Genomic DNA, 27,674 nt, shown 5'->3' on the forward strand with positions numbered 1-27,674 from the left:
CATTATTACAAATGAACCGATACTCCCGTGCTGGATGTACATCACAGACCTATATATATAATTTATATATATAGGTCTGTGATCAATATCTCGATTCTTCTATTTCTAAAGATATCTCATTTCCACCTGTTTCCGTATGGACATGGACACGGTATGGCCCATTCGGCATAGTGTATAGACCAGCGGTTCTCAACCTTTTAATCTCGGCGACCCTTTTTACAACCCCTACTCTGCCGCGCCCCCCCCCCCCCGCTCACACACAGAGCAATAGAAGAATAGACAATAACAATCCATTTTTTCGATGGTCTTTGGCGACCCCTAGCAAATCGTCAATCGACCCTCAAGGGGGTCGCGATCCATAGGTTGAGAGCCCCTGGCATAGACCAACAATCTCACTAAATAATTTTCTACAGGCCGCAGGCGTCTTGGTTTTGGGAGAGTCTCTATAACTGTCTACTCGTATGCTTAATATCTGCATCCAGATCTCGGCGCATGGGCGCCCACAGGGGGGTGCAATGTGGTGCACATATATGCATCCCCCTGGATTCTGTGTAGCCAAATTCTAGCCATTTTTTGCACCATCAAATCAATTAAAATCTATTTAGCAACTGAACAAGTAGTGCTTCCACCGGTGACCGAAATACAGTTATGAAAATAAGATAGGCCTACATATTGTAGTAGAGTAGCCAAGGCTTATCGGGAATTGATGGCCGACCGTGTATAGCCTACGTGCATCCATCTGAATTCTAACTAGCCGATTTTTTAGACCTTATCTTCTTATCTTATATATTACAGACGTTACTTCAAAAAAGAAGATAATTACGTCATACGCATTTCATGTATCAATCTAGGCATGCATGTTAGTCAATTACTTAAAATCTGCTAAGTCGTTGGTTTTCCTGACTGATTCAGGCAACCCATTACATTATCTAATGGCACTAGGGAAGAAGGAGCACCTGTACCTTTCTGAGTAATTCATTAGGTTTTGTTTTTATATTTGTAAGTTATGGTTTAATGTTTTATGTATTATAGCTACTTTTATTCTTTTTCCTGAAGTGTCATTGGTAAGTTTAGTGATTTTACAAATGGTGTTACTCTGAATGTCAAATGGCAAGAAAAAATACCAGATACTGAAGTCCTTCGAAGAGTGGGTCTGCAAAGCATCCAGACAATCCTGATGCAGTCCCAACTGCGATGGGTAAGACACGTCTGCAGAATGGAATACCGCCGCATCCCTAAACGACTCCTGTATGGCCAATTAAGGGAAGGAAAGCGCTCGCAAGGCGGTCAAAGAAAAAGCTTCAGGGGCATCTTCAAAGCTTCTCGGAAAGCGTTCAGCATAGACCCAGCCACCTGGGAGACAGAGGAACATGACAGAGCATCATGGCGTCGCGCTGTGAAAACTGGTGCACAGGTTGCTGAGGAAAAGAGAACCAAGCTGGCAGAAGAAAAACGTCAGAGAAGAAAAGCAAGGCCAATGACACTAGCTCCAGCTGGAATAACCTGCCCAGTGTGCAGCCGAACGTTCCGGGTGCACATAGGTCTCACCAGCCACATGAGGAAGCACAAAACCCCAGTGCAAAGCCCTCAGCCCCTGAATGACAAAAGTGGTCATCATCGAACCACGATGGACGAATTATACTCTAATCAAATTTGAATATTCATTTGTTAGAAATGTCACTGCTCTATTTTGTATTTGTTCTAGTTTCTTTATGTTTTCTTGAGTTAGAGGAAATGTATCAAAATGTATTTAAATTAATTAACTTCTTCTAAGTAGCAACTTAACAAGTGCTTCCTCTAAGTACAGTCATAAGGATACGCTATTGTGGTAATACATTAGGATAAGCTGGTCTCTATTTTTTATAGCTAGCTAGCTTTTATTATATTTAGTTAAAGCCTAGAATATGACAAATATTGTTTGTTTTCGCATTGGAGACAAAATCCTTGCCAGTTGCATTTCGATGTGATAAATGTGAAAGTTTCTTTGAACATGAGTGAAGATTGCAGTCAATCTCGGTCAATGTATTTACTATTTACGTCTTGCGGAGTTGCGGTCGGTGTTAGCGCTCGATAAATAACAGGTGAAACACATTCACCAGTTTACGATAGAAGAGATATAAGAACGTTCTTCACATGCCAAAACCAAAACGTCAAAAACGTTGATTTGAATCATTGGAGCAGCAGCAGCATCATGAATTGCATTTACTGCGTATTTTGGTGATGAAACTGAAGATATCTCAGGGACTGGGCAGATGTCATTGAGCGTTTGGTTGTCGATTGTATTCGAGAAGACTTCATTGGTTTTGTCTCTGCTGTTCAAAGAGACCCACTGTCTATATAACGTCATTGTCAGTGAATACGTTATTTACAGTCTAGACATGGACAAGCTGCTCGACCAAGGCTACGATGGATGCCCCGTGATGGCTAGCATTCAGAACTGTGTTCATACAAGGATTTGTGAAAAATATCCAAAAACAGCCATTGTCCCTTGAGCGTCTCACAGACTTGACCTTGTTATCAATGACCGGAATGACGTTTCAGATATACGTAATGTTGTTGGTGTCATTAAGAAGATTATCTGTTTCTTCCGTAACAGTTCCAGCGGGAGTGTTGGTGCTAAATTTAGGCTACCTCTTTTGTGTTAGACACAATGTACTGAGAAATACGAATCTATTCGCGCTTCAAGTCACAACCTTGAGAAGTTTGATGTATTTTAAAATAACGGCTGCAAGTGAAACCAAACAAAGTGCACATGTGTAATAAGTGCCAGCTTCTCGTGTGTTTCTGATTTGTCTTTTAATTGTCGTCAATTACTCATCTGTTCTTGAACCATTTCTCTGATGTTGCAGTCTGTCCAACTTAACATAGTAGCCACTCAACAGCACATAAGCAGTCATATTTATGACATAATCAAAAAACAACAACACGACTATGATGAGGAACACTTCAGGGATGGCATCTTGAGGAAATCGAGAATGTTGGCAGACAAACTTGGTACCGGGTATTGAGTTGGTGCTGCCGAGAATTAGCAATTGACAGACAAACCGAGCAAAAACCACATGTTTGAATTATGAGAGTTATTAAAGAACACGGCTTTATATTACGTATCTTGATTCGTTAGTTTCTTCATTGCGTCTCGCTTTTCGAGCAATAATAATGGTCAGTTCAACCTGTTTTGTCTTCATCCTAGAATGATGTAAGAGCTGCAACGTAAAGAAGAATAACAGAAGTGAACGATATGTGTTCATCACCGGCTTGTCCATTGCGACGAGAAGCAATGTTTGCAGTTTTTATTTGAGTGACCGTTGGGAAGCACGGGCCGAACGGATAAACTTAACAAAGTGTACAGTAAATACTTTGTTCACATGTTTATGTGTTTTTCTTTTATTTCACGAAACAAGTATTTAAAGTGCACTTCATATCACATAGATATTGGGGGGGGGGGGGGGGGGTTACGAGGGGGCACCAGCTGTTTTCTTATTCTCCGTATTAAAAAAGTTGAAGCTACGACTTTGAGTCATAGGTGGCAACTTGCACCCCCTTGCAAAAAATCCTGCGGGCACCCATGAATTTAGATTATTATATAAACATTTAATATACAACATGCATAGGTAGAACCTCAAACTTAATAGGCGCCTGTGGGTTAATTAAAGCTACGTCAATCGTACGATGCACTAAATATGTTAACCATTTCAATCCTGCATCTTGACCTGTGACAAGAGACATGACTGATGGTGCTAAATTAAGAATTGCGGACTAAAATGCGGGCACCTGCCAGGCGCGGGACCAATTTCGGCAATCAGTCAAATCGGCCTAAAGCCGGCCCTGCTGACTTGTATTAGTGAAAAATTTGTCGCTAGAGCTGAAGCATACGAATTATTAGTAGCTTTGCAATCCTTAATTTGTCTCACCTACTTGAGTTTTTGGTAAATGTAGGCCTATTAATTGAATATTTTAACGTTACCTTCAAAAACCAAAGATAGTTCATACGAGACTGCACACTCAAACTGACAACATTAAAGACTTTGTTAATTAGGTTACTAGTTGGGAGGACATCGATAGTATTAGTTTCGCTATAAGCATGTGCTTAGAGTTTGGGGTGATAGAACCGCGAAGAAGTATTTAAGACAAGACTCAATTATCCTTCCTTGTACCGAATTTAGATCAAGAAGCAATCATCCAATTTTTAGTAACCTACGGATGTGCCAGGAAGACCAATGACTTGGCAGAATTTATAAGTCATTGGTTAACACGCATTATTACGAGATGCATGACTCGTAGGACGTAATCATCTTCTTTTTTTGAAGTCTTTATGACATCTTACGTCTCAAGAGAAAATGTGTGACTAAAGAGGCCAATCCTTGATACACAGCTGTGGTCACAGGTTAGGCATATGTAATCCCCAGGCGCCGTTGCATTTTCACCCTTCTTTCTACTACTGTTGTGTATGGCATCTGCAATACGGGACCCTTCCTTTATGCTCGCTCTCCATGTGGATCTATCCAGTGCCACTTTTTCCCAGCTGCTAGTGTCGATTTTGAAGAGCTTCATGTCGCGTTTGTATACACCCGTATACCTTATCCGTATACCTTAAAAGTGGGCGACCAGCGGCTCTCTTGCCTTCTGTTAGATTGCCATACAAAATGTCATGTGGAAGTCGACCTACTGGCATTCTAAATAGATGTTGTTGGGTTTTCATTTTCCATTTTACAAATTTTGCAGGTATACTTGGACCCTGTTGTATTTAGGAGTTTTTTTTTTCTATTTAATGAGGTCCTCCCGAAGAGTATATATAGTCTGTTGGCCACCTCCAGTGATTTGGTTGTTATATGTTATATAAGGTCTTCGGGGCTCGCAAAGATATTCCTTCAGGGAACAGTAACAGGAAAGGGAAGAAGAGGCAGATAAAGAAAGCAATGGGAAGACAACATAAAAGAATGGACGGGTCTGCCATTGGATGGCTGCCTGGTCGTGCGGTTTGCGCGCTGAACTGTCGTTCAAACCCTGCCCACTCCCATCCCCGTCGTCCTGCGGTAGGTTTTGACTAGGAAGTAAACTATCTTCAATTCTGAAGGAACATCCGAAATATGAAAAATAACAAACAATCAAGGAGGTTCTATCTAAGGCAAAAGACAGGAATGGAGGAAGATGGTCGACATATTTTGCATGGTGCCCCAACGGTCCCACAGACTAAGGGATAGGTGAAGGTAGGTTGTTTGTTGTGCAAAGCTTGAATGTTGAATATCAAAATAACGTTGCAATAATTTTGGTTAATAGATTCTGCTTTTAGAGCTTCGTTACAAATGACGCACTGGGAGTTTTCAACTCCATCTTATAAGCCTACTATTGAAGTAAAACCAAACCGTAAAAAAAAATCAACACAGTATTTACTGTTTCTAGTCTTCTTTGTGGTAGATCTATTTTTATGGGATCTTCCATTTTGAAACTATCGAACTTTTTTTTTTATAACATGTACCTATGCATGTACCATATATTATTAAACAATTAACCTATTATTTACTGTAATCGCTTTTCACTTTCGTGGCGACGTTACCACATAAATAATATCTATAATTCTGCAATGTTACCTTGTTCTATTACATAACGCAAATTTAAACTGTTTAAAAATATATAGATCTACACAGCGACAAAAAAAATGTTTAAAATCCTTGAATAACAACATAAAAAAAAAGTAACTTCCAATGGGAAAACTGTATACAAAGTCATATTTTACACGTTGGAATAGAAAGAAAAAAAATCCATATTTTTCGATGGTTTAAGGCCCTCCGGCAAATCATCATGCGACCCAACAAGGGCGTCATGATCAACAGATTGAGAACCCCTGATCTAGATCTAGTCTAGATCTAGTATGGTAGGCCTACTTGCTTTATTAAATACAATCATAAGATATAGTCTATAAATAGTCTATGACAGATAAGTTGACCAATCAACTGCACGCTTAACACCATTTCCGAGTAAATATATAATATCGATGTATCGTATTAAAGTATCGTGAATAAATTTTTAAAAATGTATCACTAGAATTTTTATATTATATGCTAGTATATCTATATAGTATACATTTTACATCTAGGAATAATTTGATTTCAATATAGATTTATAGCAACTATTTTAAAAATGAAAATAATATTTTGCTTTAAGTTTTCTCTACTCGCATTTAACATTGATATGAAAATAAAAATTTTGTAGGCCTACATTTAAAAACCTCTCTATATTGATAATGAAAAATACCTAAACACTAAGTTTAGTATTTCATATTTCATTTAAGAATCAAAATAATATTTCCTGTACGAGAAAATATAACTTCTAATCTAGATCTTGATCTAGAATTTAGTAGCTTTCTATAGAATTGTATTTGATAAGAAGTATTTATGGTATCGATACAATTTAAATCGTGGAAAATTTCGAGCTCAAATTCAAAACTTTCCTTGAGTGTATCTACGGAAACGTGTTAGCTTTAATTTTCTTACTTCAACTTTACAAATTAAATTAGAGACTCTTTGAGTCTAGTTATACCTAATACGTCGACGTGGTAAAGCTTGCTTTGATTTAGTTTTAGAATCTAGACTATTCTCTCATTCAATAAATCTACTTAGAGTGACTTAGACTTATAAGACTTATTTAATGTGTTAGTACTCATTAGTACTGTTACTCAGTACTGTTGCTGTTACTGTTACTACTACAAGAAGTATAACCTATTAGACATTAGTACTAGGGTCTAGATCTAAATTAGTGTCTAGTGTTAGACTTCACTTACTTAGTTGAGTTACTGATACTCAGAGTCATAGTCATACTTAACTCATCTTAGTCTTAGTCGAATTAGTTCATACTGTCTGTGATATTCATGACATTGATACTCTGACTCTGTGATACTCATACTGAGTCATACTGACATCACTTTTTTTTTTACTTTACTTAGAATTTACTACACTACACTCTAGACTTTTATCTAAATCTAGGACTCTAGTTTCTCTAGATTCTAATTCTAGTCTAGGTAGACTTAAATTTACTTAAAAGTCATTTTTTTAGTGACTTTTGTCTACTAAAACTAACGTCTAAGACTAATAAGAGTATGATGAGTGTCTCAACTCTTGGAACTTAACTTTAACTTAGTGGTATACCTAACTTAGTGACTTAGTTATATATCTAGATATAGATTTAGATCTAAATGTTTGTTTGTAAAAATGTTTTACATATTTCGGATGTTCCTTCAGAGTTGAAGATAGTTTACTTCCTAGTCTAAACCTCCCGCAGGACGACGGGGATGGGAGCGGGCAGGGTTTGAACCCCGGGACAATCGATAAATCCAAATGACAGTCCAGCGCGCAAACCGCACGACCAGGCAGCCATCTAGATTAAAGTATTTAAAGATGTAGATTCTAATTCTAGATCTAGAGAGTAATAGTTATAGATCAGATCTAGCTAGATCTATTTAAATTTTAAAGTTTTAATTTTAAGTCTTGTAATGTTACCTTATAATTATAGATCTATTACTTAAGTTATGTTATATGTTAAGTAGGTCCAGAAGAATTGGCCCAACAATTGTAGTAGTTGGGCCGAACACTTTTATTCATCAACACAGGACGCCATCTTAGGCAGGAAGGACATGTTCACAACAAAAGACGCATAACTCACAAAGACTAAGGACTATAACTTACATATATCAAATATTAACATCCTTCCCTTTCTATCGACGAAACATGTTCACTACAACATTCCAAAACGAACACATGGCATATTAACATCCCTCTTTCACCACGACAGAGGTACATTGTAGACGATAACCTTTTCACATACAGTGACACGATGATACTACAATACACTGATAACATTTTCAACAGACAACATTGGTATGATTGACTGCCCAGCACACCACACTGTTCACTGGGGGAACTTCCCCCATAAATCATAATATATCTAGATGATAATAATATATAATGTATATATATATATTATATATATATCTAAATTTATCTTTGACATATTCTGGAATATTCCTTCTCTGTACCACGTCAGCCGCGTGGGCGTGGGCTGCGCATAATGCCATAATGGAGTTCCTTTTAGCTGTTATAACACCATGTTCCCCTGAGTAGCCAGAGGAACGGTGTGATACATGCCTTACATGGTTTGTCTAGATCTATGGCCTATAGATCTAAATCTAGTAGTTTGGGCTCTCTTCCATCCCTGCAAGTGAAATGGCAGTGGACTTGGTCCTCATATTGTGACTTTAGCCACCCTATCGGGGATTCTGTTTTCGCTTTCCATATTTATGACTCTCTGCAGTTAAAAAAAAGGCTGTATTTGCCTGATCGTTTCCACGCCACATGGTTGAGAAGCATCCACACCTCTCCAAACTCTATTCTGAGCAGCTTTCTTCATCTGCTCCCATGTCATTCCAGTACCCTCAGCTTCACTGATGACTGACTCTTCCAGGTTTGCTTGGGTCTGCCCATTTTCCTCTTTCCTTGCTGATTCCAATGAAGTGCCTGACTTGCAACAGGTTTTCGTAGGGTGTGTCCTATCCAGCTCCACTTTCACTTTGTGATGTCTTGGGCTAATAATATAATAGATAAGAAATAGTAGTAAGCTGTAATAAAAAGAATCTAATAGATAGGAAAAGTGTCTGTTCTTTTCTAAACTCCAGGGTTCTTGGTGCTCCTTAAAACTCTTCAAATCTCATTTGGAAATTCTTTGAATTTTGATAGGACTCATTGAATTTCCACCTAATAAATATTTAAAAAAAAATTATTTATGCTTATTTCTTGTTTTAAAAAAGTCTAGTCATTGCAATCAAATGATTGGGTGGCTGTATATAGTTGACCAGTCAGTTGTGTACCTCACCTTTCACCTTCCTATTTATGGTTATGGCCATTGATATTGCATCTATTCTTAGTATCTCATATCCTTTTGTTCATTGAATTAGATAAAGTGAAAATTATGTTGCACATGTGTGACATAGTGTTGATTTATTCAAACTTTATTTTAAAGATGTTAACTTGATTTGCATTAAGGCTATTGAAACAATTTGTTTCTTTACAGATATTTTGCTCAGAGCTCTTAAACATGGCTGAAAATGGACATAATGCACGTATTAGTGCATATAAAAATAAAGGCAAAGATATTGAGGTAATAAACTTGTTTAATCATGACTGGGTGACAGCTCTTTTTTTTTATATATCATATGTGTGTAAATTATTTTTTATTATTAAGCTCAAATTTATTGACATTTTGTATAGGATTTAAGACGTCGTAGAGTAGAAACTTCTGTGGAGATCAGAAAACAGAAAAAAGAAGAAACTCTTCTCAAGCGTAGAAATGTAGACTTATCAGACGATGAGCCCACCAGCCCATTACAAGAACAGAACAGAGTAGGAACATTTTATTTTAATCAATTTTAATATCTGTTGTCAAATTACCTTCATTATTTACCAAATGATAAGAAGAGGTGCTCATTTTCACCTTAATTTCTTTTATCAGCAATCAATCATGTCCATGTCTGAAATAATTACCAGCATCAAAAGTTCTGAAACTGCCACTGTCTTGAATGCTACTGTATCAGTTAGAAAGTTATTATCAAAGGAGAAGAACCCTCCCATTGATCGTGTCATTGAGGCTGGCCTTGTTGACAAACTCGTCAAGTTCCTGGATTGTAACGATAAGTAAGACTAGTCTGGCCTATATAAAAAGATTATTTTGTAGTTAACTATACAGAAAAAAAAACAACTAATGAGTGGGGGGGGGGGTAAGTTAAGCTTAAAAAAAAAAACACAACAAAATAATGCAAAGAAATAAAAAAAAATTAAATGCAGTGTATCTTTTTTTTTTATGTTCATAGACCTAATCTTCAGTTTGAAGCTGCTTGGGCTCTTACTAACATAGCATCAGGTACCTCTGAACAAACGCAGGCAGTTGTTCGTGCAGGTGCTGTGCCACATTTTATTCGTTTGCTGGGAGCCCCAAGTATGAATCTTGTTGAGCAGTGCATCTGGGCTCTTGGAAATATTGCTGGTAAGATGACATCCGCTTGACATATCTTGCCTAGTAGACAATTTTGTAGTATTATGTCAACTATATTTCTACTTTACTTTATGCGTTATTTTAATGTAAAAGGTTTATATAAACATCTTAATGCTTACAATGAAGTATAAATTAACTTTCAGATATATTAATTTTACTTGACATTCTATAGGTGATGGGGCTGAGATGCGAGATATGGTTACATCTAATGGAATAATTGAGCAGCTGTTGAGACTTGTTGACATGAATGCACCTGTAAGTTAGATTCTTTTCATGTCAGTTCATTTCTTCACATTTAAATAAATATTTTTTCCTCTATTCAAGTCAGTCCTTTATGGAGGGTGGACACTGATCTCAAATCCTGCTCTAACCATTTTCATAGAAATTTAACAGTTGGTATATATTACTGAGAAAAGAATTACTAGCTCGTTGGCCACATGGGGAAAACTCTAGTTTGACAGTCATAATTTTTCAAAGTAAAAAGTAAATAAATGTAAATTTGGCTAGAGACTTACAAATCTATCTAGGTCAAGAGCCAACATAGCTTAGTCAGCCGTATTACAGTAATTAAGCAATAACAGTAAATTTAAAGTTGCTTACATTTTATTGAAGTTTATAAGCGTTGTTAATATTTTAATGTAAATCTAATATATATATTTGGAGGCGCTGTGGCTGAGTGGTAAAGTGCTTGGCTTCTGAACTGGCGGTCCCGGGTTCAAATCCTGGTGAAGACTGGGATTTTTTATTTCGGGATCTTTGTCCACCCACCTCTAATGGGTACCTGACATTAGTTATGGTGAATAGGTTGGTTGTTGTGATGGCCACATGACATCCTCGTTAACTATAGGCCACACAAACAGATGACCTTTAAATCATCTGCCCCATAGACCACAAGGTCTGAATGGGGAACTTTATAATATAGATTACATCTTCATTTTGCATCTTCATTCTAGATCTAGCTAGAAAGTAGATTTAGACTAGATTTTAGTTGATGGAGGTATTCTCTTTTTTTTTTTTTAAATATTTTTAAATGTTCTTGTTTTCTTAATATTCTCAACAGCCTGCTTTCCTTCGTAACTTGACCTGGACATTTTCAAACTTGTGCCGTAACAAAAACCCTCCACCCAAGATGAAAGCCATCAAAGCTTGTTTGCCAGCACTAGCCACACTGATTCAACACTCAGATAGAGAAGTTCTTGCTGACACCTGTTGGGCATTTTCCTATATTACTGATGGTGCTAACAACCAGATTCAAGAAGTTGTGGACATGCCAGGTTTATAGTTTTTTTTTTTGTTTTTTTTTTTTTACTATATAGCTGGAAAAGTATTTTGATTTTTGCATAAGAAATAAATCTGTACTAAGTCCTAAAAAAAAATTCTGATAACAAATACAGTAGTATTATAAACTAAGAACAAGGAAGGCGTTAATTGTCTGTTAGACATGCCTGAGCTAATAAAAAAGGATAAGTTATTTATATTAACTCTTATTTGGAAGAAATTTAAATAAGAGAATAGACCTTAAGGTGCTCCATGGCAATAAAAAGTGATATAAACATATTATTTACTATGTCCAAATGTGGAAATTAAAAAATATTTTTTTTTTCAGGTGTGGTTCAGAGACTAGTTGAATTGCTCGGCAGTGTGGATGCTAGTGTTGTGACTCCGGCACTGAGAACTGTTGGAAACATTGTTACTGGGGATGATTGTCAAACACAGGTGGGTAGTTGTAGAGCTCTGTAGTTCCAAGTCTCCTTTTAATAAATTCTCAAAAAGAAAAGTTTGGAAATTAATGATTTAATCATTTCTTTTTTAAGATCATCATCTTCACCCTTAGATTTTACATTCTGTTCAAATGTCCTGTCAATCTTTCTGTTAATTTCCAAAACTTGTGATGGATGTACACATAGATTTAGGAAGGTTCATGTGCTACATTGTGATGTTTCTATTTAGATACATTAACTAATTCAGTGCAGAGTGTCTATCCCATAGACGGTCTGTCTGCCCCTAAATGCATGGAACGTCTATCCCATAAATGTTCTTACCCTACCTTTGTTTCATTGCATTTTTAAATTAAAATTTTTAACTAATTTTTTAGTATTGTTTATCTGTAAAAAATCTACATCATGGCTATGCTTGTCCAAGACACACCCACAATGTTTACAACTGAAGAAGCTTTATAATTGTTCTATTTATACTTCTATGAATAGTAATAATGATTTAGATCTTGATCTAGATTTAGCATAGGATGAAGCAGACTTGACATCATTCACATTTAGATTTAGATCTAGTATTGTCCTTAGGCTAGGTCTGGAATGTAGATCAAGGTTGACTAGATCTATGGCTATGGTCTATGCTTTTATCTTTACACCTTAGTAGATCCATATAGATTTAAGCCTAAGATAAATGAAAACAACAGAAATGGTAGATCTAAATCCAATATTCATCCACCATGCTGGGTCTTTTCTTGGTATATTTTCTAGCAATTGTTATTTAGTATTGTTTATCGGTAAAATTACCACCATGGCTATACTGGTTCAAGTTGCACTCTGTCTTGCAAGTACTCCTAAAGGTTTACTACTAAATAAAAGTGAAATATAAAACTATTCTAGATCCATAATTTATCACAAAGGAACAGTAATTATGATCTAGGTCTAGATCTTAAGTATAATGAATTAGAATTTTTATTGTCCTTCAGCTAGTTAGAGATTTACGCTTTGAACTCTCTCTAGCCTATGTCTTGCACTGGTCTAGTATAAGAATGAAAAATGTTCTAGGCAAATAAAAAAAATCTAGATCTATATCCTATTGATTCACATGTACATAATATTTGAGTACATTTGATTGATAGATTTAGTACTGTTATCTATTGTTATTGGTAGTAATAGTGCAATAATTTTTCCCTTTTTTGACTAAAAAGCCATCTAAAAATAATAATATAATCAGTGATTCATCATCTTTTGGCTGTTGTATCACATTTCTTTTTGAAAAAGATGTAAATAGTCTAAAATGATGTTTTAACAGTAATGCAAAGATCAAAATCTATATTAAGGTCTTAGAAGTTCTAAAGCTGGCATCCATTTTTTGTTTAGGGTCATATTATTTAGATTATAATTTGTATCTGATATTTAAATAGAAAGATGTTTACATTTTCACATTCTCCATTCATTCACCTTTACTTTGATACCAAATATGTTACTAGAGCTTCATTGGTACTTAAATAATAAATTTTTGTTTTAGTCATGTTTGGAACATTTTCTTCTTTTTTTTCCAAAAAAGTAGTATTTAAAAAAACAACACCGCACTCAATGAGTTAATATTGATGGCTTACACTGATAGTTGATGTACTAGTAGGGAAAGTGTTTAGTTCTTTCGCAATAAAAATTGTTTACAAAGAAGTGGTATAGAGATTTATTACTTTCAGTGAACATGATATGACTATCACTGTGGGAAGCGTGGTCGAGAGGTTAAGTGCACTTGAACTTGGCTTGGCTACCTAGAAGGGGGCTCGAGGTTCGACACCTGACTTGAGCATGAGTTGTGTTTACTGAGCGCCTAAAGGCAGCACGGAAAACAAACTCCTAGATTAACCCCCCCCCCCCCCCCCCCCCCCAAACTGGTCCACAAATGAGATTGGACCAAAGCGCTCTGAGCATGCTGTAAGCATGAAAGTAGCGCTATATAAAAGCTATAATATATACTGTTAAATCGAGTTCAGTGGAAACATGCCCAATTTTTACCATTGCCAATTTTAGGGTAACTTTTTTTTTTCTAGACATTTCTTTGAATAAATGTGTTAATTAACTAAAAATGAACAAAATCTTTTAATTTTCTTTTGATATAAATTGATGTCTCATAAATAAGTTAAGCTTAAATTTATTATTTTTAATGTTGGTTTTAGTATTTACTTCTCAACATGTGTATACTTTGTGTTTTGTTTCCCTTGACTATTTTCTCTTAGACATCTCCTGAAATATCCAGACTCAGAATGGTGGGGAACTTTATCATCAATCAATTTTTTAATACAATCTTGACATCATTGGTGAAATGTTTAGTGTCTGTCTTTACACTCTCTTTTAGCTCTTATTATTTAAAAAACAACAACACATTTATCAACAGGCTGTCATCGATACTAATGTACTGCAAATGATGCCAGGGCTGCTTCAACACATTAAACAGAGCATCAAGAAAGAAGCTTGCTGGATGTTGTCCAATATTACTGCTGGTTCAGTAGAACAAATCCAGGCTGTAATTAATCACAATCTCATTCCATTGGTTATTGAAGTTTTATGCACAGTAAGTCATTCTTTTATATAGAATTAAACATTGTAGCGTTAAGAATTATATTTTAAAAAGTAAGGCGTGTGTGTTTGTTCCGCATAGAAATCAAAACCTTTTGACCAATCTTGATAAAACTTGGCATAAATGTTTTATGCGGAGACCGTAGTGTATGTTTAATGCCCCAACTACAAACAGCCCTAAAAAATAAAAATAAAACCACTTAAATATAACTTTTTAAAAATCAGCTAAACCCTTTTTCACTGTAATTTATATTTGAAAACAATATTTCGGCTAATTTAGTAAACCCATTTTCATACTCTACTTTTATTTTACTGGCAAAATATATCAAAACAAATGAGAAGGGTCCATTCGCCAGGTTTGACATAGATCTAACTCCATTCCACTAGATCAGTAATACCCAAACTAAGGCTCGCAGGCCATGGGTCGTATCTGGCTAGTATATATATATATATATATATAGATATGTTTTTGGCACAAATGTTTCTTCCTTGGTGGATAATTTTTTTATTTTTTGAACAGGGGGACTTTAAAAGTCAGAAAGAAGCTGCCTGGGCTATTACAAACTTAACATCTGGTGGAACAGTAGAACAAATCAGCTACGTGGTGCAGTGTGGTGCCTTGAAACCTCTTTGTGATCTTCTGGCTTCTAAAGATACCAAACTTTTGCATGTTCTATTGGATGGTGTATCCAACATTCTGCAAGTGAGTTTAATTGGCTTTTCCAATCATATTTTGTTTAATGTTATTTAAAAACAATTTTTAAAAACTTAATAGTAATATATTAAAAGCCTTTTTTTTTTTATTTAACCCTTAAACTTTAAATCTCTACCTTTAGGCTGCTGACAAAGTGGGACAGGTAGAGGGCATCTCATCAATGCTGGAAGAAGTGGGAGGACTGGACAAGATTGAACAGTTACAGAATCATGAGAACCAACAAGTCTACAAGAAAGCTTATGATATCATTGAAAAATACTTTAGTGAAGAGGTATGTTGTGAATATAATTTGTTTGGGACTTAACCTTTATTTTCATTAGTAGCTCATGTTCATGTTCTCATTTTTTTACCGGTTGGTTCCAACGATTCTTTCAAGAGGCTAAAACTTTTCTTATGTAATGTAAGCCACTCTTGATTAGCTTCTTGCATAGATTGTAGCATAGGTTTTAAATGCAGAGGGACAATGTAGCCATAAAGAAATCCTTGCTCAGTCCATATTATTAAGTGTGCAGACTTTTACAAGAGTAGCTACTTAGTCATATGGCATTTAAAATACACGTTTTTTTTACAGACCCATGAAACCATTCCCATTTTGCTTATTTGCATAGAACTTCGCAATTTAAGTTTATATTCAGTATTGACATTATTTTTATTTTTTTTCTTAAAATCAAATCATTCACATGGTTTATGCTTTTGTAAAATCCACATTTAGGGTGAAGATGAGAGTCTAGTACCACAAGCAGGTGCTGAAGCCAACCAGTATCAATTCAACACAGAAAACATACAGAACCAATCTCAGGGATTTTCATTCTAGACTGATCTTTTTTCTTTTTTTTCCCCTAAATTCTGTACAGTTGCTATAAATTTTTACCATTTTTGTGTGTGCATTGTATTTGTTCTATTATAGAACAGAATCTCAAGAGGAAAAGAACAACAAAATATTAAAGTATCTGCATTTCATGAATTGAAATATAGTTTTTTCTGAATAGTAGTTTTCAAATATAATATAATATATATATAATATAATATTTAAAATTATAGAATAAAAAAATGAATAAATAAATTTACAATTATTTTATTTCACAAAAAAAAATTACCAAGTCTTCTTTTCTGTTGCATCTAGGTTCACTTTGTTGATAACCGTTTTGTAAATTTCATGAGACAATTATGTTTATAGGAAATTGGTACTCTTATGTTTTGTCATATGATCTTGTTGGTTAAGGAATTTTTGCAATACCAGTATGATGTGACTTATTGAATGTGTCAGTTATGCTGTGCTATCAATTCTTGTTTTCATCTGTCTATCTTTCTGATCTTTGTGAAGTTTGTTGTGTGGAAGGAATCAAGTTATTCATTGGATGAATAAATAGTATTGTTGCCAACCATAATTTATCTTTTTGTCATTCTTGAAAGTTTTTTTTTTTTTTTTTTTTACTTTAATTTCAGCTCATTTGGGATGGATCACTTTTGGATCACTTTAATGTTAGGCTGTTTAAAAAAAGAAAAAGAATTATTAAATGGCAATATTGAAGGTTTTTTTTTTTGAACATCTACATTTATATAGAGGTTGTCATGAGATTTTTTAGTCTTAAGAGAAAAAAAATAATTTTAAAACCTGCTCCTACTATTGACTGCCAAACTAGTGATGAATTTAAATGCTTTTAAAATCTTTTTGAGAATAGTGGTGAATGATTTCATGAACTTATTAAACCAAAGTACAGGCTGAACAGTTACTATGCTCTACAAAAAAAAATATTGAAATGTAAGATGCATTTATGGCAAAGTTGTCCTCAAAGTGAAGGCAAACTAAGGTTGGGCACTGAATTTTGTCTATACATGTACTGTAGTGATTCTCAATAGAAGATAAAATGTTTTACTCGTATCTCAAATTTTGAATCATTGGTAATATCATGTTTCTTGATTAGAGTAATATTCTAACATGAATTTATAACTACAATTGGCATGACATGGCCTGAATTGTGCTGATGTGTCTGAAATCCAATCATAACTACAGTAAAAATACTTTTTTTCTGCCCCTTGAAAAAGAAATTGACTTGCTTTGTCCCCCACTCCATTTTTGTCAGGACAGTGTGCTCCCTAGGGGTACAGGCTCTACAGTGTAGTGAGCATAATAACTTTAATTTCTGAAAGGAGCACATGAAACATTACAAAAAGTAATCTAAAATAATGCAGTTTTTGAAGAGAGGAGGATGTAGGGGTAATAATATAACATTTAGCCTTAGGGTTTATTCAACATTCTTGTTCTTAAAAGCTGAAGAATGTGGATGGTCTCTACTTAAATTTATGCTTTAAACAAATTTACAAAGATAGTTTATATAGAAACACTCAAAATCTGCTCCTGTAGTGGTCGTCTCCAGCAGCTAAAAAAGAAAGAATATCCGAAACTATGAACTCCAAACTATTAACAACTAAAACCCTATCTCTGTCTTTACAATTAAAAGAGATGTGCTAGTGTCGGAAGTGTTGCTGATACTGTTATATTGTTAATTCGACTAATGGCGATAACACAGGATACAGATTTGTTAATGTCATTATTATTACATCGTTTAATATTCATATGTGTTCAATGAACAAATAATTATGAAGATATAATTAAATGTGAACCTGGCCAAACTGGTGTTATTGAATGATTAGCTAATGATCTAATTCTAATTATCTCTCATTCAAAGCTTAAAAAAAATAGTATACGCTTTTCCTTTTTGTTTAGTGCTACTCTTCGGCAGTTGTATGTTGCATTTCATGTGTATAATATGAAATAATACTTGTTTAAATTTTATTCCACTTATATTCATACTAAATAGATTTGTTTGTAAAATGTTTGTTTTACATGTTTCGGATGTTTCTTCAGATTTGAAGATAATTTACTTCCTAGTCTAAACCTCCCACAGGACGACAAGGGATGGCAGTGGGCAGGGTATGAACCTGGGACCATCAAAAAGTCCGAATAGCAGTCCAACACGCATACCGGTACCACACGACCAGGCAACCATCCATTTTTCTCTTTAAAATTTTTTTTTCTGTATGTAAATCTATGGCCTCCTTCAGTTGTGAAGCAACTATGAATCATCTCATTTTAATATAGGTGAATAGTATGCCAGAAATAAATTAATTTAGCAATACAATTAATTTTTTTTTTTTCACAATAAATTAAAAGCCATTTGCATAAATCTGTTACAATTATGTACAATGGCCACCTCCCTTACTAAATAGTCTCCTGTGTTTTAAATAATAGTGAATTATTGTAAAAATGGTGTAGTTGTGTTTATATATTTTCTCCTTAAAAAACTCCCTAAAATTTTGTCATTTAAAAGTGTTACTTACCCTGCTCACTAAATTGTCATTTAAAAGTGTTACTTACCCTGCTCACTAAATAGTTTATTAACAGTAAACAGTTTTTTTAAGAAAAAACTGCTAGCATAGTTGATTTTAAAAATTAAATATTTCGCTTTAAGAAAAGAAAAAAGTAGCTGTTGCATCAGAACTTAGAATTTTGATCCAAGAAATGAAAATGGGAGAAAAAACATGCTTAAACGTTTTACCAGACAGTGGGAGTTGATATAAGCTTTGCAAATATAAGTTGGTAGAGTTGAGTAGAGTATTATAACATAAACTTTCTTGTAATTTGTGTATGTGTTTCATGTGTGAATGTTGTTTGTATTTGCATCTATATTGTTATTGTACAGTACAGCTCAGGTTGTCAATTATAGTCAAACTGAATTTCCATTTGATTGGATCAAAACTATCTTATCTTATATGGATGACAGCTTGTCCATTTTTAGTTTATTCAGCAAATATAAAATTGGATTTTTATAGCCTTTTTAGTTTTTTAGATCTAAAATATGACAAAGAATGGCTAATTGACAAAATATGCATCAGGTGTATAAGTAAATTAAACAAAAAGCAAAAAAAAATTTAGATTATCATGTATTTAATAAAACACTATCATAATTCACATAACATGAAAATTGATTTTGTAATCCATTAGCATGTCTAGGCTCAAACTTGCAGGGAACAGCCTTTAGTAGTCTCTTTGCTAAGTCAGCCATCACAAACCCTAAAAGGAAAAAATACAACATTTAAGATAAACTTTAAACTATGTATATGTTATAGGCCTATATATTGAAAAAAAAACAACATCAAACCTGAACACTAATCTAGTGGCTGATCAGACTTTAATTTAGATAGGAAAAGTTATAGTGTTAAACTGGTTTATGTTGTTTAAATTGAAAAAAAAAAAAAGTAAAATAATATAAAGCTGTGTAATGGTATAAATTTAGTATCATTACTCATAACAAGCAGACAGCCTACCTGTGCATAGTATCAGCTTATCCTTAGCCAGAAACTTGATCGTGATTGCTGTTTTACACAGGCATTCTTCTGATAGAAATGGAGGATCTGCTATGACCAGATCAAACTGATTTTGAAGAGCTGCATCCACCCTGAGTGGCTCATTGTAATCATAGAAAATGAAATCTTCCCCATACACTTGAAATCGTGTGTCATACTCTAAACATTTGACATCAACTGAGTCCCCTTTGAGCTCACGAAGCTTCTTGTAAACTGTTGGGGAACTCAGGCAAGCTATTCTGTGAGAGAAAATTTACAAGTTAAGACATAAATAAAATGACCAGCCATATTTTCAAAAGGCATTATCAACAGTTAGCTACAGAAAGTGTGTGAAACTGTGAATCAGAAGCAGGAGGACAGCCACAGCTGATGATATCTGATATATATATATATATATGACAGAAAAGTTCACTTGGTTACTACGCTGAAGTACATAGAGAAGAAGCCCATAATTTGGCTTGTCAGAAGATCTTAACAATATGGAACAGTTAATAAATAATATTCACATTAAAATTAAGGGCAAAACATATCAACATGCCTTTCCCAAGCACTCACTAGTTCTGTACCATTCACCAATTGGACATTTTTTTATTTTTTTTAAAATAATGTACTATTATTTATGCCTTCAATTGTCAAAGTATAACTTGAGAACTTAGTATGTTTAAAAAAAAAGTATCAGAAAAAACAAGATATTTACCTCCCTTTATCTCCCACTATAGAGAGTGCCTCTTTAGCTAGTGTTTCTGCAGTTTTATTATCATACCAGAACTGGCTAAGTTGCTAAATTAAGAATAAAATAAATACTAACAATAAATACTTTTAAAAATATTATATATGAACACTAAAATGAATACAATATCATATATATGTTAATAGGATAATTATTCTTTTAAATTATAAATGATTGATAATTGAAACTATAGTTACTACTGAAAATACAAGTCACTAAAATCCTGTATTGAGGTAAATTTGATATTCATCCACAGTCGGCTGGATAAACCCAGCTCTCTGATTAGCATGACCCTGAAAAGACTTTTGTCAAGTAGGTCTCCTATAGTTGAGCTTTTGAGTCTTACAATTAACTTTATGCATGCCTCATTTCCATAACAAGAAGAAATATATACAGTTTGAAACTTATTGTACAGACTTCCAGAAAGAACACAATTTTAAAGATTAGACTAATGAATTTTTTTTAACACATAAAAAGACTGATTCACCATCTATAACATTATTGTTTAAAACAGAAAGATCTATAGTTCCTTATGATAGAATGTTTAAACCTTATAATCTACTTCAAAAGTTTGCCTAAATAAAGGTCTATTTCATTACTTAGAGGAAAGAAAGCAATCACAACTACATCTTATTTGACCAGATATTATTTAAAAGCCACATTTCCATAAAAAGGTTGAGCAGTGACCATGTATGCAGAAGGACACATGTTATTGTAATCTCAAAAAGTGTGTTAAGCCAACTTAAGAAGTGAATTAACTTAGCTCAGTCATTACAAGTGCATGCCAAAAATGTTTTTGAAAAATACTTATAGTAAAATATTAGCAAAATTTAATTTTAAAAAAGGTATACAGGACACAGAAAATTTTAAAAGTTTTATTCAAATTATTGAAAATCTAGGAAAAACTCTTTCATAAACCACTTTAATTCAATAAGGACATAGATGGAAAAAAAAAAAAAAATCCCAATGAAGCAGAGTATGAATTATTTGGATTCTACTATAGAGAACTTTGCTTTTCTCTTATATAGAATCAAATTGGCTTTGTTGCTAAAATAATTTACCCAGTCTTCTTGTGGCTGAAACTCTTCAATGTTTCCTGATAGTGCCAAATTAAATTTCTCCTCTTGCTCCTGTTTCTCTTTGTAAAATTGTTGTAGAGCAGCCAAAGCATGACTGGAGAGTTGTGGTTCTTCATCAGATTCAGACATCCTTGTTATCTCAAACCAAAATCACTACTTTTAAGCCTCAGTTACAAAGTAGTGCAGACTGTAAATGAGATTTAAAAAAAAAAATTAATTTGCACTGAAAGTAGGCAAATAATTACAAATAAAATTTGCTAAAAGAGCTATTCTTACAAAATCTGGCAGTGGACTTTTTAAGTTTTAGATTTTTCTTTAGAAATGAAGATTATTATTATTAAATTATTATTACTCCTTCTTCCCTAGTGCTATTAGAGCATGGAATGGGTTGCCTGAGCTAGCCAGGAAAACCAGTGACTTGGCAGAATTAAAGTCATTGGTTAATATGCATGACTAAATGCATGACGCGTAGGACGTAATCATCTTCTTTTTTGAAGTAACGTCTGTATTATATAAGATAAGAAGATAAGATTATATCCTAACCCAAAAAGCAGGAAGAGTATGAAAGCAGGTGTAACATGACAGTAGTCTGGAGCATCTATCATATTGTAAGCAAGCTGATCATGCTGTTGCCAATGCTCCCTAGTCATTTTGCAGGAAATGAAATAAAATTAGTAGACTTAGATCTAGATGACATTTTTTTTTTCTAACCAAAAGGTACTGCTAACCTTTAATGAAACAGAACAAGAGGACTTTAGATTAGAATACCATGAACTTTTTGGTAATCATGAAGATGAGCATCAAAAATTATTGATTCACCGAAAATTCAAAAAAATTTTTTTAAATACAATTAATAAATATAAATAGTGTTTTTAAAAGATTTGCTTGTAAAAAAGAGAACTTTTATATTTATATGACATCAACAAAAAGCATTAGCGACATCAAGGTTGCTCAGCACGCTGCCATTTTGTTTACAATGATGTCACAGAGGTGTTGCCAACTTAGTATTCTGAGATTTTCTTTTGTTACACTTGCTTAAACCGGTGCTGCATGCTTGTTTGTAGGCATAAATTATATAATTAACTATATAAACTCTTTCCTTTTTCTAACAATTATATTAATAAAGTTGCAATAACACAAATATATGCTGAACTTGTTTTATTTTGTGTTGATTTGCTTTTTTTTGTTAAGTCTATATACTTAGATCTAAATATAAGATGAATATTATATAATATGTTTTGTTCTGTTGTATTTGAGTCACTGGTAAAATAGTAATCATGTGGCAGTTTCTAATATTTAGGTGATTTGGGCTAATATAGAGCGTGAAAGGATGACATTGTGACCCGCTTCTATTGAACCACGGATAAAAGAATCGGCAAGGCTATAAGCCATTTAAGAAGAAAGTCAAGCTGTATAGTAGCCGTGTAAAAAAAAAAACGTAGAAGGAAATCCAAGTCTAGTAACTAAGTAGGCTAGTAGTCGGTCGACCTGAGAGTTGTTACAAGTCTAGTAACTAAGTAGGCTAGTATAGTCTGTCGACCTGAGAGTTGTTAGAAGATTTTGGAAAAGTAGCGATGTAAAGAGAAGTGATTAGGTCACAGTAGAAGTCACGTGAGAAGCAATTCTAAAAGTCTGTATGAAGTAATTGACTAGTTTTATGTGTTGAAATAGATGTGCTCGTCTTTAATAGTAGTTAAGTATCTGGGCAACAAGCTGCTAAGAACATGTAGATTTCATTTCACATCAAGACATATTTCATTGTATATTTCATAGACAAGATAATTCGGGTGTTCATGTGCGCCCGCAGGATTTTTTGAAGGGGGATGCAAGTTGCCACCTATGGCTCAAAGTCGTAGCTTCAATTCCCCCCCCCCCCCCCCCCCCCGAGCATATTAAAGAAAAGAACTGGTGCCCCCTCCCCCTATACGATATTAATTTCACTGTAAATTCATGACGCGTAGGACGTAATCATCTTTTTTGAAGTAACATCTGTATGATATAAAATAAGAAGATAAATACTTGTTTCATGCTTTTGCATCGTTTTAGGATGTAAACAAAACAGGTTGAACTGAGCATTAGTATTGCTTGAAAAGACAGATGTTAACGAAGAAACTAACGAATCCAGATACAGACTGTAAAGCAGTGTTCTTTAATAATCCCAAAATCCAAACAAATGTCTGTCGACTACAAATTATCAGCAGCACTAATTCATTACCTAGTTTGTCTGCCAATAGTCTCGCCTTCCTCAAGATGCCATCCCTGAAGTGTTCCTAACCATGATCAGTTTGGTTTTTGATTATGTAATTAATGTGACTGCTGGTGTGCTTTTGAGCGGCCACTTATGCTAAGATGGACAGACTGCAACGTACAACAAGGAAACTGGTTCAAGAACAGATGAATAATTGATTACAATTAAAACACACATCAGAAGCACACGAGAAGCAGGCACTGATTACACATAAAGCAGTTTGTCTGGTTTCACTTATAGTAGGCCTAACTATTTTAAAATGCACCAAACATGTTGTTTTGTTTGTTCGTAAAATGTTTTACATGTTTCGGATGTTCCTTCAGAGTTGAAGATAATTACTTCCTAGTCCAAACCTCCCGCAGGACGACGGGGGATGGAAGCGTGCAGGGTTTGAACCCTGGACCTTTGATAAATCTGAACGACAATCCAGCGCTCAAACCGTACGACCAGGCAGCCATCCAATTCAAAGATCTTCTCAAATTGACAGCTGACTAGAATTTTTCCCCCAAGACAAAAAGAAAATAACATTTTATTATATTCTAGGCCTATGCTAAATATAATGATAGCAAAAAAAAAATCGTCACAACTACGTGCTACAGAATTTTGAATTGCAAGCCCATAATAAAGCGTGCATGGTCGGACATGAACTACAGTTTAGCTTATTCCAGTTTATTAAAATTATATAGCTTATCCTCATAAACTTTTTTTCAGTGAAATCACTATATGCTAAGTTGCTTCGTATCAGAAGTTAATTGATTTGAAGGTGTAAAAAACATGACAACTCTCTCGCGCGCTTAAAGATTGCACGAAACAGGAAAGGCTCGATATTAACTATCAAACAATTTACAGCCCAGACACCAGAACATAACATCTGGCATAGGTTTCTGTCACATACACGTTTGAGATTCAATGTGACATGGAGTGAGTTAATAGTCATTTGACTATCTCGTGCCTTATTTACGAAGAAATAATTGGTCTGTATTTGACCACGGGGTGAAAACCTCAGTTATCTTTTGGACTCCTGAGAGTAAGGAGATGTATGTATGTATTGTGTAAGAGATGCGAGATGTAATATAAATGGGTTCTAAGTGATGTATTTCCATGGCTGGAGTTGCCAAGTTTTTGTGCACTATTTTATTATCATTATTAAACGTTTTGTCTGCTGAGACGATGCTTGCTTCTAAATATATGTGTTGTGGTCAAATTACTCAGTGAACATAGTTGCACTATGCAACAACAAAATTGATCAGGATAAAGTTATTTAATGTTTGCACAAAGAACATTCTAACAAGGCCAGAAGAGGCCCTTATGCTATACAAATAAACATTCGCGTTATCAGCATATGTCAAAGATATGACAGTTTCGAAACAGCTTATGGACCTGATGTAATCAGAAGAAAAAGGGAACATTATTGAACCCCAACCCCCCCTGGCTACGCCTATGCCCAGTAGCGGCCTTAGGGGGTGGCAAGTGGGACAACCTCCACAGGCCCCGCGATTGGAGATTCCCTTGACACTGTCAGCTTCGAAAACCAGAACAGTTATCATATATACTCAATATCTTTGGAAATCTTTCCAGGCATCTTTATAATACCAAATACTATTTCTATGTAAGCTCTTAACAAGACATAAACTTCAGCAGCACGAGGTTTCTGTACATCCCGTTAAGTGTGTGACTTTGTGGTTGGATTTAGCTCTGAGAATGTCAAATGGTAGCACAACGAATAACGTGATGCAAGAAAAATTAGAAAAGTAAAACTGCTGTAGCGCGCAGTCTTAACAAAAATTCTAGCGATTGTACAGTACCTTTAATAAAACAACACCGCATATAATGGGAGAACAGAGAAACATACGAACAACGGTGATAGCCGAAGTCGACTCAACCATGCAAGTACATTTTCGAATAATTAGGAACGCTGAGGCTCACGGCCATTACATCGGCATAAGATTCAAAACGAGCATATGAACATTATGGCATCAGAAGTAAAAGGGAACATTATTGATAAAATCAAACTTGCAAAATATTTTCCCGTCATTCTTGACTACACACCTGAAGTTAGCCACAAAGAGCTGATGTCCCTTATATTGAGTTTTTTGGACGTATCCTAATGTTGACAACTTAACAGGAAAGGGTTTGTCATGGCGCTTCTTGCTGCGCTGTTGAACGTTAATCAGAACATCGCCGATTGTCATGTCCAGGCATACAAATACAATGGTGTAAACTTGAAGGGAAAGCACCAAGGAGTCCAAGCACACATTATTCGTATCAACAATCGACCTTTTGCGCTCTTCTTGCGGCGGCCATAATCTTAACCTTCAGAGTGTTTAGCAGAAATATTATTATGTAGTTTGAGGTACTATGTTTTATAGCTAAAATAAGACCTACAGCATTAGAGGCGGACGAGACATTGGCGTGATGTGATGTGGTATGGATATATAGCCTACACTTACGGCTTAGGGCCCCACATATGACACTCACCCAGGGCCCCGCGCACTGCTAAGGCCGCCTCTGCCCATGCCTCCAGAGTGTCGAAGTCCGACAGCCATCAACAAATGCAAGGCAGGACTATTACAGTAGGCGTACACACGCAAGTATCTTTTTTCCATAAATTGTGAGAAGTCACCTTTCAGGAGCTTCTTGTAAACCAGAAGACCACGGAAAATCTGTTATAAGTTTTAAATGGTTTCGTTTTAATAATTTACACTTAGGATTAGAGTGGGTTCTATGACAGTGCGTGGCTCACTGCGGTCGCATAGGTTGCAGTGACCTAAGGCAGGCTCTGAAAAATATCAGCGTATGCTACTCACTGTATAATAATAAGCTTTTTTTTTTTACATAAATTAATTACCCTTTTTAACATCGTTTACTTTCAAAATAGACCACCAATAAAATACAGCAAGAGAAATAAATAAATAGAAATCGCTATATGACAAGCGTGAGAGACATAAAACGCTTGGGCATGTGATAGCTACATATAAATAGGCTCGAGGTTCTCAACATCGGACTCAATCAGAGTTGTGTTTACTGAGCAACTAAAAGCATTACTGAAAAGATTTTCCCTGGATACCTCCCCCCCACCCCCCTAGTGATCCTGAAAACAGATTGGACCATAGTGCTCTGAGCATGCTACAAACATGAAAAAATGCTCTTTATGAAAATAAAAACTATATGTATAATATGGAATCTAGTCTAGCAATTCATAAAAGCTATTTTTAAAAAATCTCAATCCAGATCTTGTGTTATAAAATACGGACGTAGGTTACTTCACAAAAAATAGTATTTACTCAGAGATTTTAATAATTATAATTCAGTGACAATGAAAAGTAACATCTATTCATCTATTTAGCACACACACAAAAATTGATTGCAATAAATCTTAAAAAAAAACAACTATGTTATTTTGTCAAACATTAATACATCTGTACGTTAATGGGTGTTTCTCATTTCTAGTTGGCAGCACTTAATCATACCAAAATTATTTTTGATAAACAAATCTGGATTTGTTTTTGGCCAGGAAGAGACAACAAGGAATGTCGCGATAAATAATTTTTGACGCTCACATTCATGATTACCAACTTTTTATTGATAGGTGAATAAATGATGGTAATAGATTTAATAGATCTATCATTCTAACTAGATCTATAATGATTCTTTCTATGTGGACGGAAGTGTCTCTTCTAAATAGGGCCGCCATCCCCCTGCGAGATTCTTAGATATAAGATCTAATAATCTTCTGTAATTCTGAAGGCACAACCAAAACATTTTAAAACAAACAAAAACAAACCGTGAAACATGTTGTTACAAATAATACAGATTGGTCTCCCTTGTCTAGATCTATAACCTTATTTATTTTTGTAAGCGCGAAAGCTCGTGTCTATATGCTGTCAGCTTATGTGTTTTGATGTTTATTTTCTAATTTTTGCCCTCACTATAGATTTTAGGCTAAACTTTATAGTCTAGCGGCCTAGCCGTTTATCATTATGGTGGAAATGTTAAATTCTGTCAGTAAATCAATTTCCTTTAAATCAGATACAGATGCAAATTTTTAAAAAGAAATGAAAAGTTATTAGATCTAATTCTTCGGTGAACTAGCTTTTTTCTTTCTTTTAAAAAAAATACGACAGTCAATAAAAGAGCATTTAAAGACCAACTGAAGAGGTTTTTTTCGAAATTGAGATAGCGATTGATTCAGACAGTA

The 27,674-nt window shown here is 34.6% G+C and overlaps 2 protein-coding genes across 3 annotated transcripts; one reads left to right on the forward strand and one right to left on the reverse strand.

Moving 5' to 3' along the window:
- Positions 1-6,402: 6,402 nt before the first annotated feature.
- Positions 6,403-16,439, forward strand: LOC106052124 (importin subunit alpha-1-like). Of its 2 annotated transcripts, none has more exons than XM_056034157.1 (12): positions 6,403-6,553; positions 9,061-9,147; positions 9,258-9,389; positions 9,499-9,680; positions 9,857-10,029; positions 10,211-10,293; positions 11,099-11,312; positions 11,645-11,754; positions 14,155-14,331; positions 14,857-15,039; positions 15,173-15,322; positions 15,764-16,439. In XM_056034157.1, the coding sequence occupies exons 2-12, from the start codon at positions 9,085-9,087 to the stop codon at positions 15,863-15,865; spliced, it is 1,569 nt and encodes a 522-aa protein (XP_055890132.1). In that variant the 5' UTR covers positions 6,403-6,553; positions 9,061-9,084; the 3' UTR covers positions 15,866-16,439. The 2 variants fall into 2 exon arrangements, with proteins under 2 accessions (XP_055890132.1, XP_055890133.1); XM_056034158.1 differs by having other exon boundaries at positions 6,453-6,471.
- Positions 16,440-18,983: 2,544 nt separating this feature from the next.
- Positions 18,984-27,354, reverse strand: LOC106063950 (EEF1A lysine methyltransferase 1-like). Its single transcript, XM_056034159.1, has 5 exons — positions 27,261-27,354; positions 21,211-21,415; positions 20,117-20,199; positions 19,381-19,658; positions 18,984-19,126 (listed from the first exon to the last, which is right to left on the reverse strand). Exons 2-5 carry the CDS (start codon positions 21,355-21,357, stop codon positions 18,993-18,995), a joined length of 642 nt encoding a protein of 213 aa, XP_055890134.1. The 5' UTR covers positions 21,358-21,415; positions 27,261-27,354; the 3' UTR covers positions 18,984-18,992.
- Positions 27,355-27,674: the final 320 nt, after the last annotated feature.

The sequence above is a fragment of the Biomphalaria glabrata genome, chromosome 6 (assembly GCF_947242115.1).
Source record: "Biomphalaria glabrata chromosome 6, xgBioGlab47.1, whole genome shotgun sequence".
NCBI classification, from domain to species: domain Eukaryota; kingdom Metazoa; phylum Mollusca; class Gastropoda; family Planorbidae; genus Biomphalaria; species Biomphalaria glabrata.

What these genes read in the sequence shown, in the direction of transcription:
- LOC106052124 (XM_056034157.1), top strand. Translation starts at nt 9,085, where the DNA reads ATGGCTGAAAATGGACATAATGCACGTATTAGTGCATATAAAAATAAA. An exon ending in GTGTATCCAACATTCTGCAA is followed by an intron (nt 15,040 to 15,172) that starts GTGAGTTTAATT and finishes CTCTACCTTTAG; the next exon opens with GCTGCTGACAAAGTGGGACA. An exon ending in AAAAATACTTTAGTGAAGAG is followed by an intron (nt 15,323 to 15,763) that starts GTATGTTGTGAA and finishes ATCCACATTTAG; the next exon opens with GGTGAAGATGAGAGTCTAGT.
- LOC106063950 (XM_056034159.1), bottom strand. Translation starts at nt 21,357, where the DNA reads ATGTCTGAATCTGATGAAGAACCACAACTCTCCAGTCATGCTTTGGCT. An exon ending in TTCAGCCACAAGAAGACTGG is followed by an intron (nt 20,200 to 21,210) that starts GTAAATTATTTT and finishes TTCTTAATTTAG; the next exon opens with CAACTTAGCCAGTTCTGGTA. An exon ending in ATAGTGGGAGATAAAGGGAG is followed by an intron (nt 19,659 to 20,116) that starts GTAAATATCTTG and finishes TTTCTCTCACAG; the next exon opens with AATAGCTTGCCTGAGTTCCC.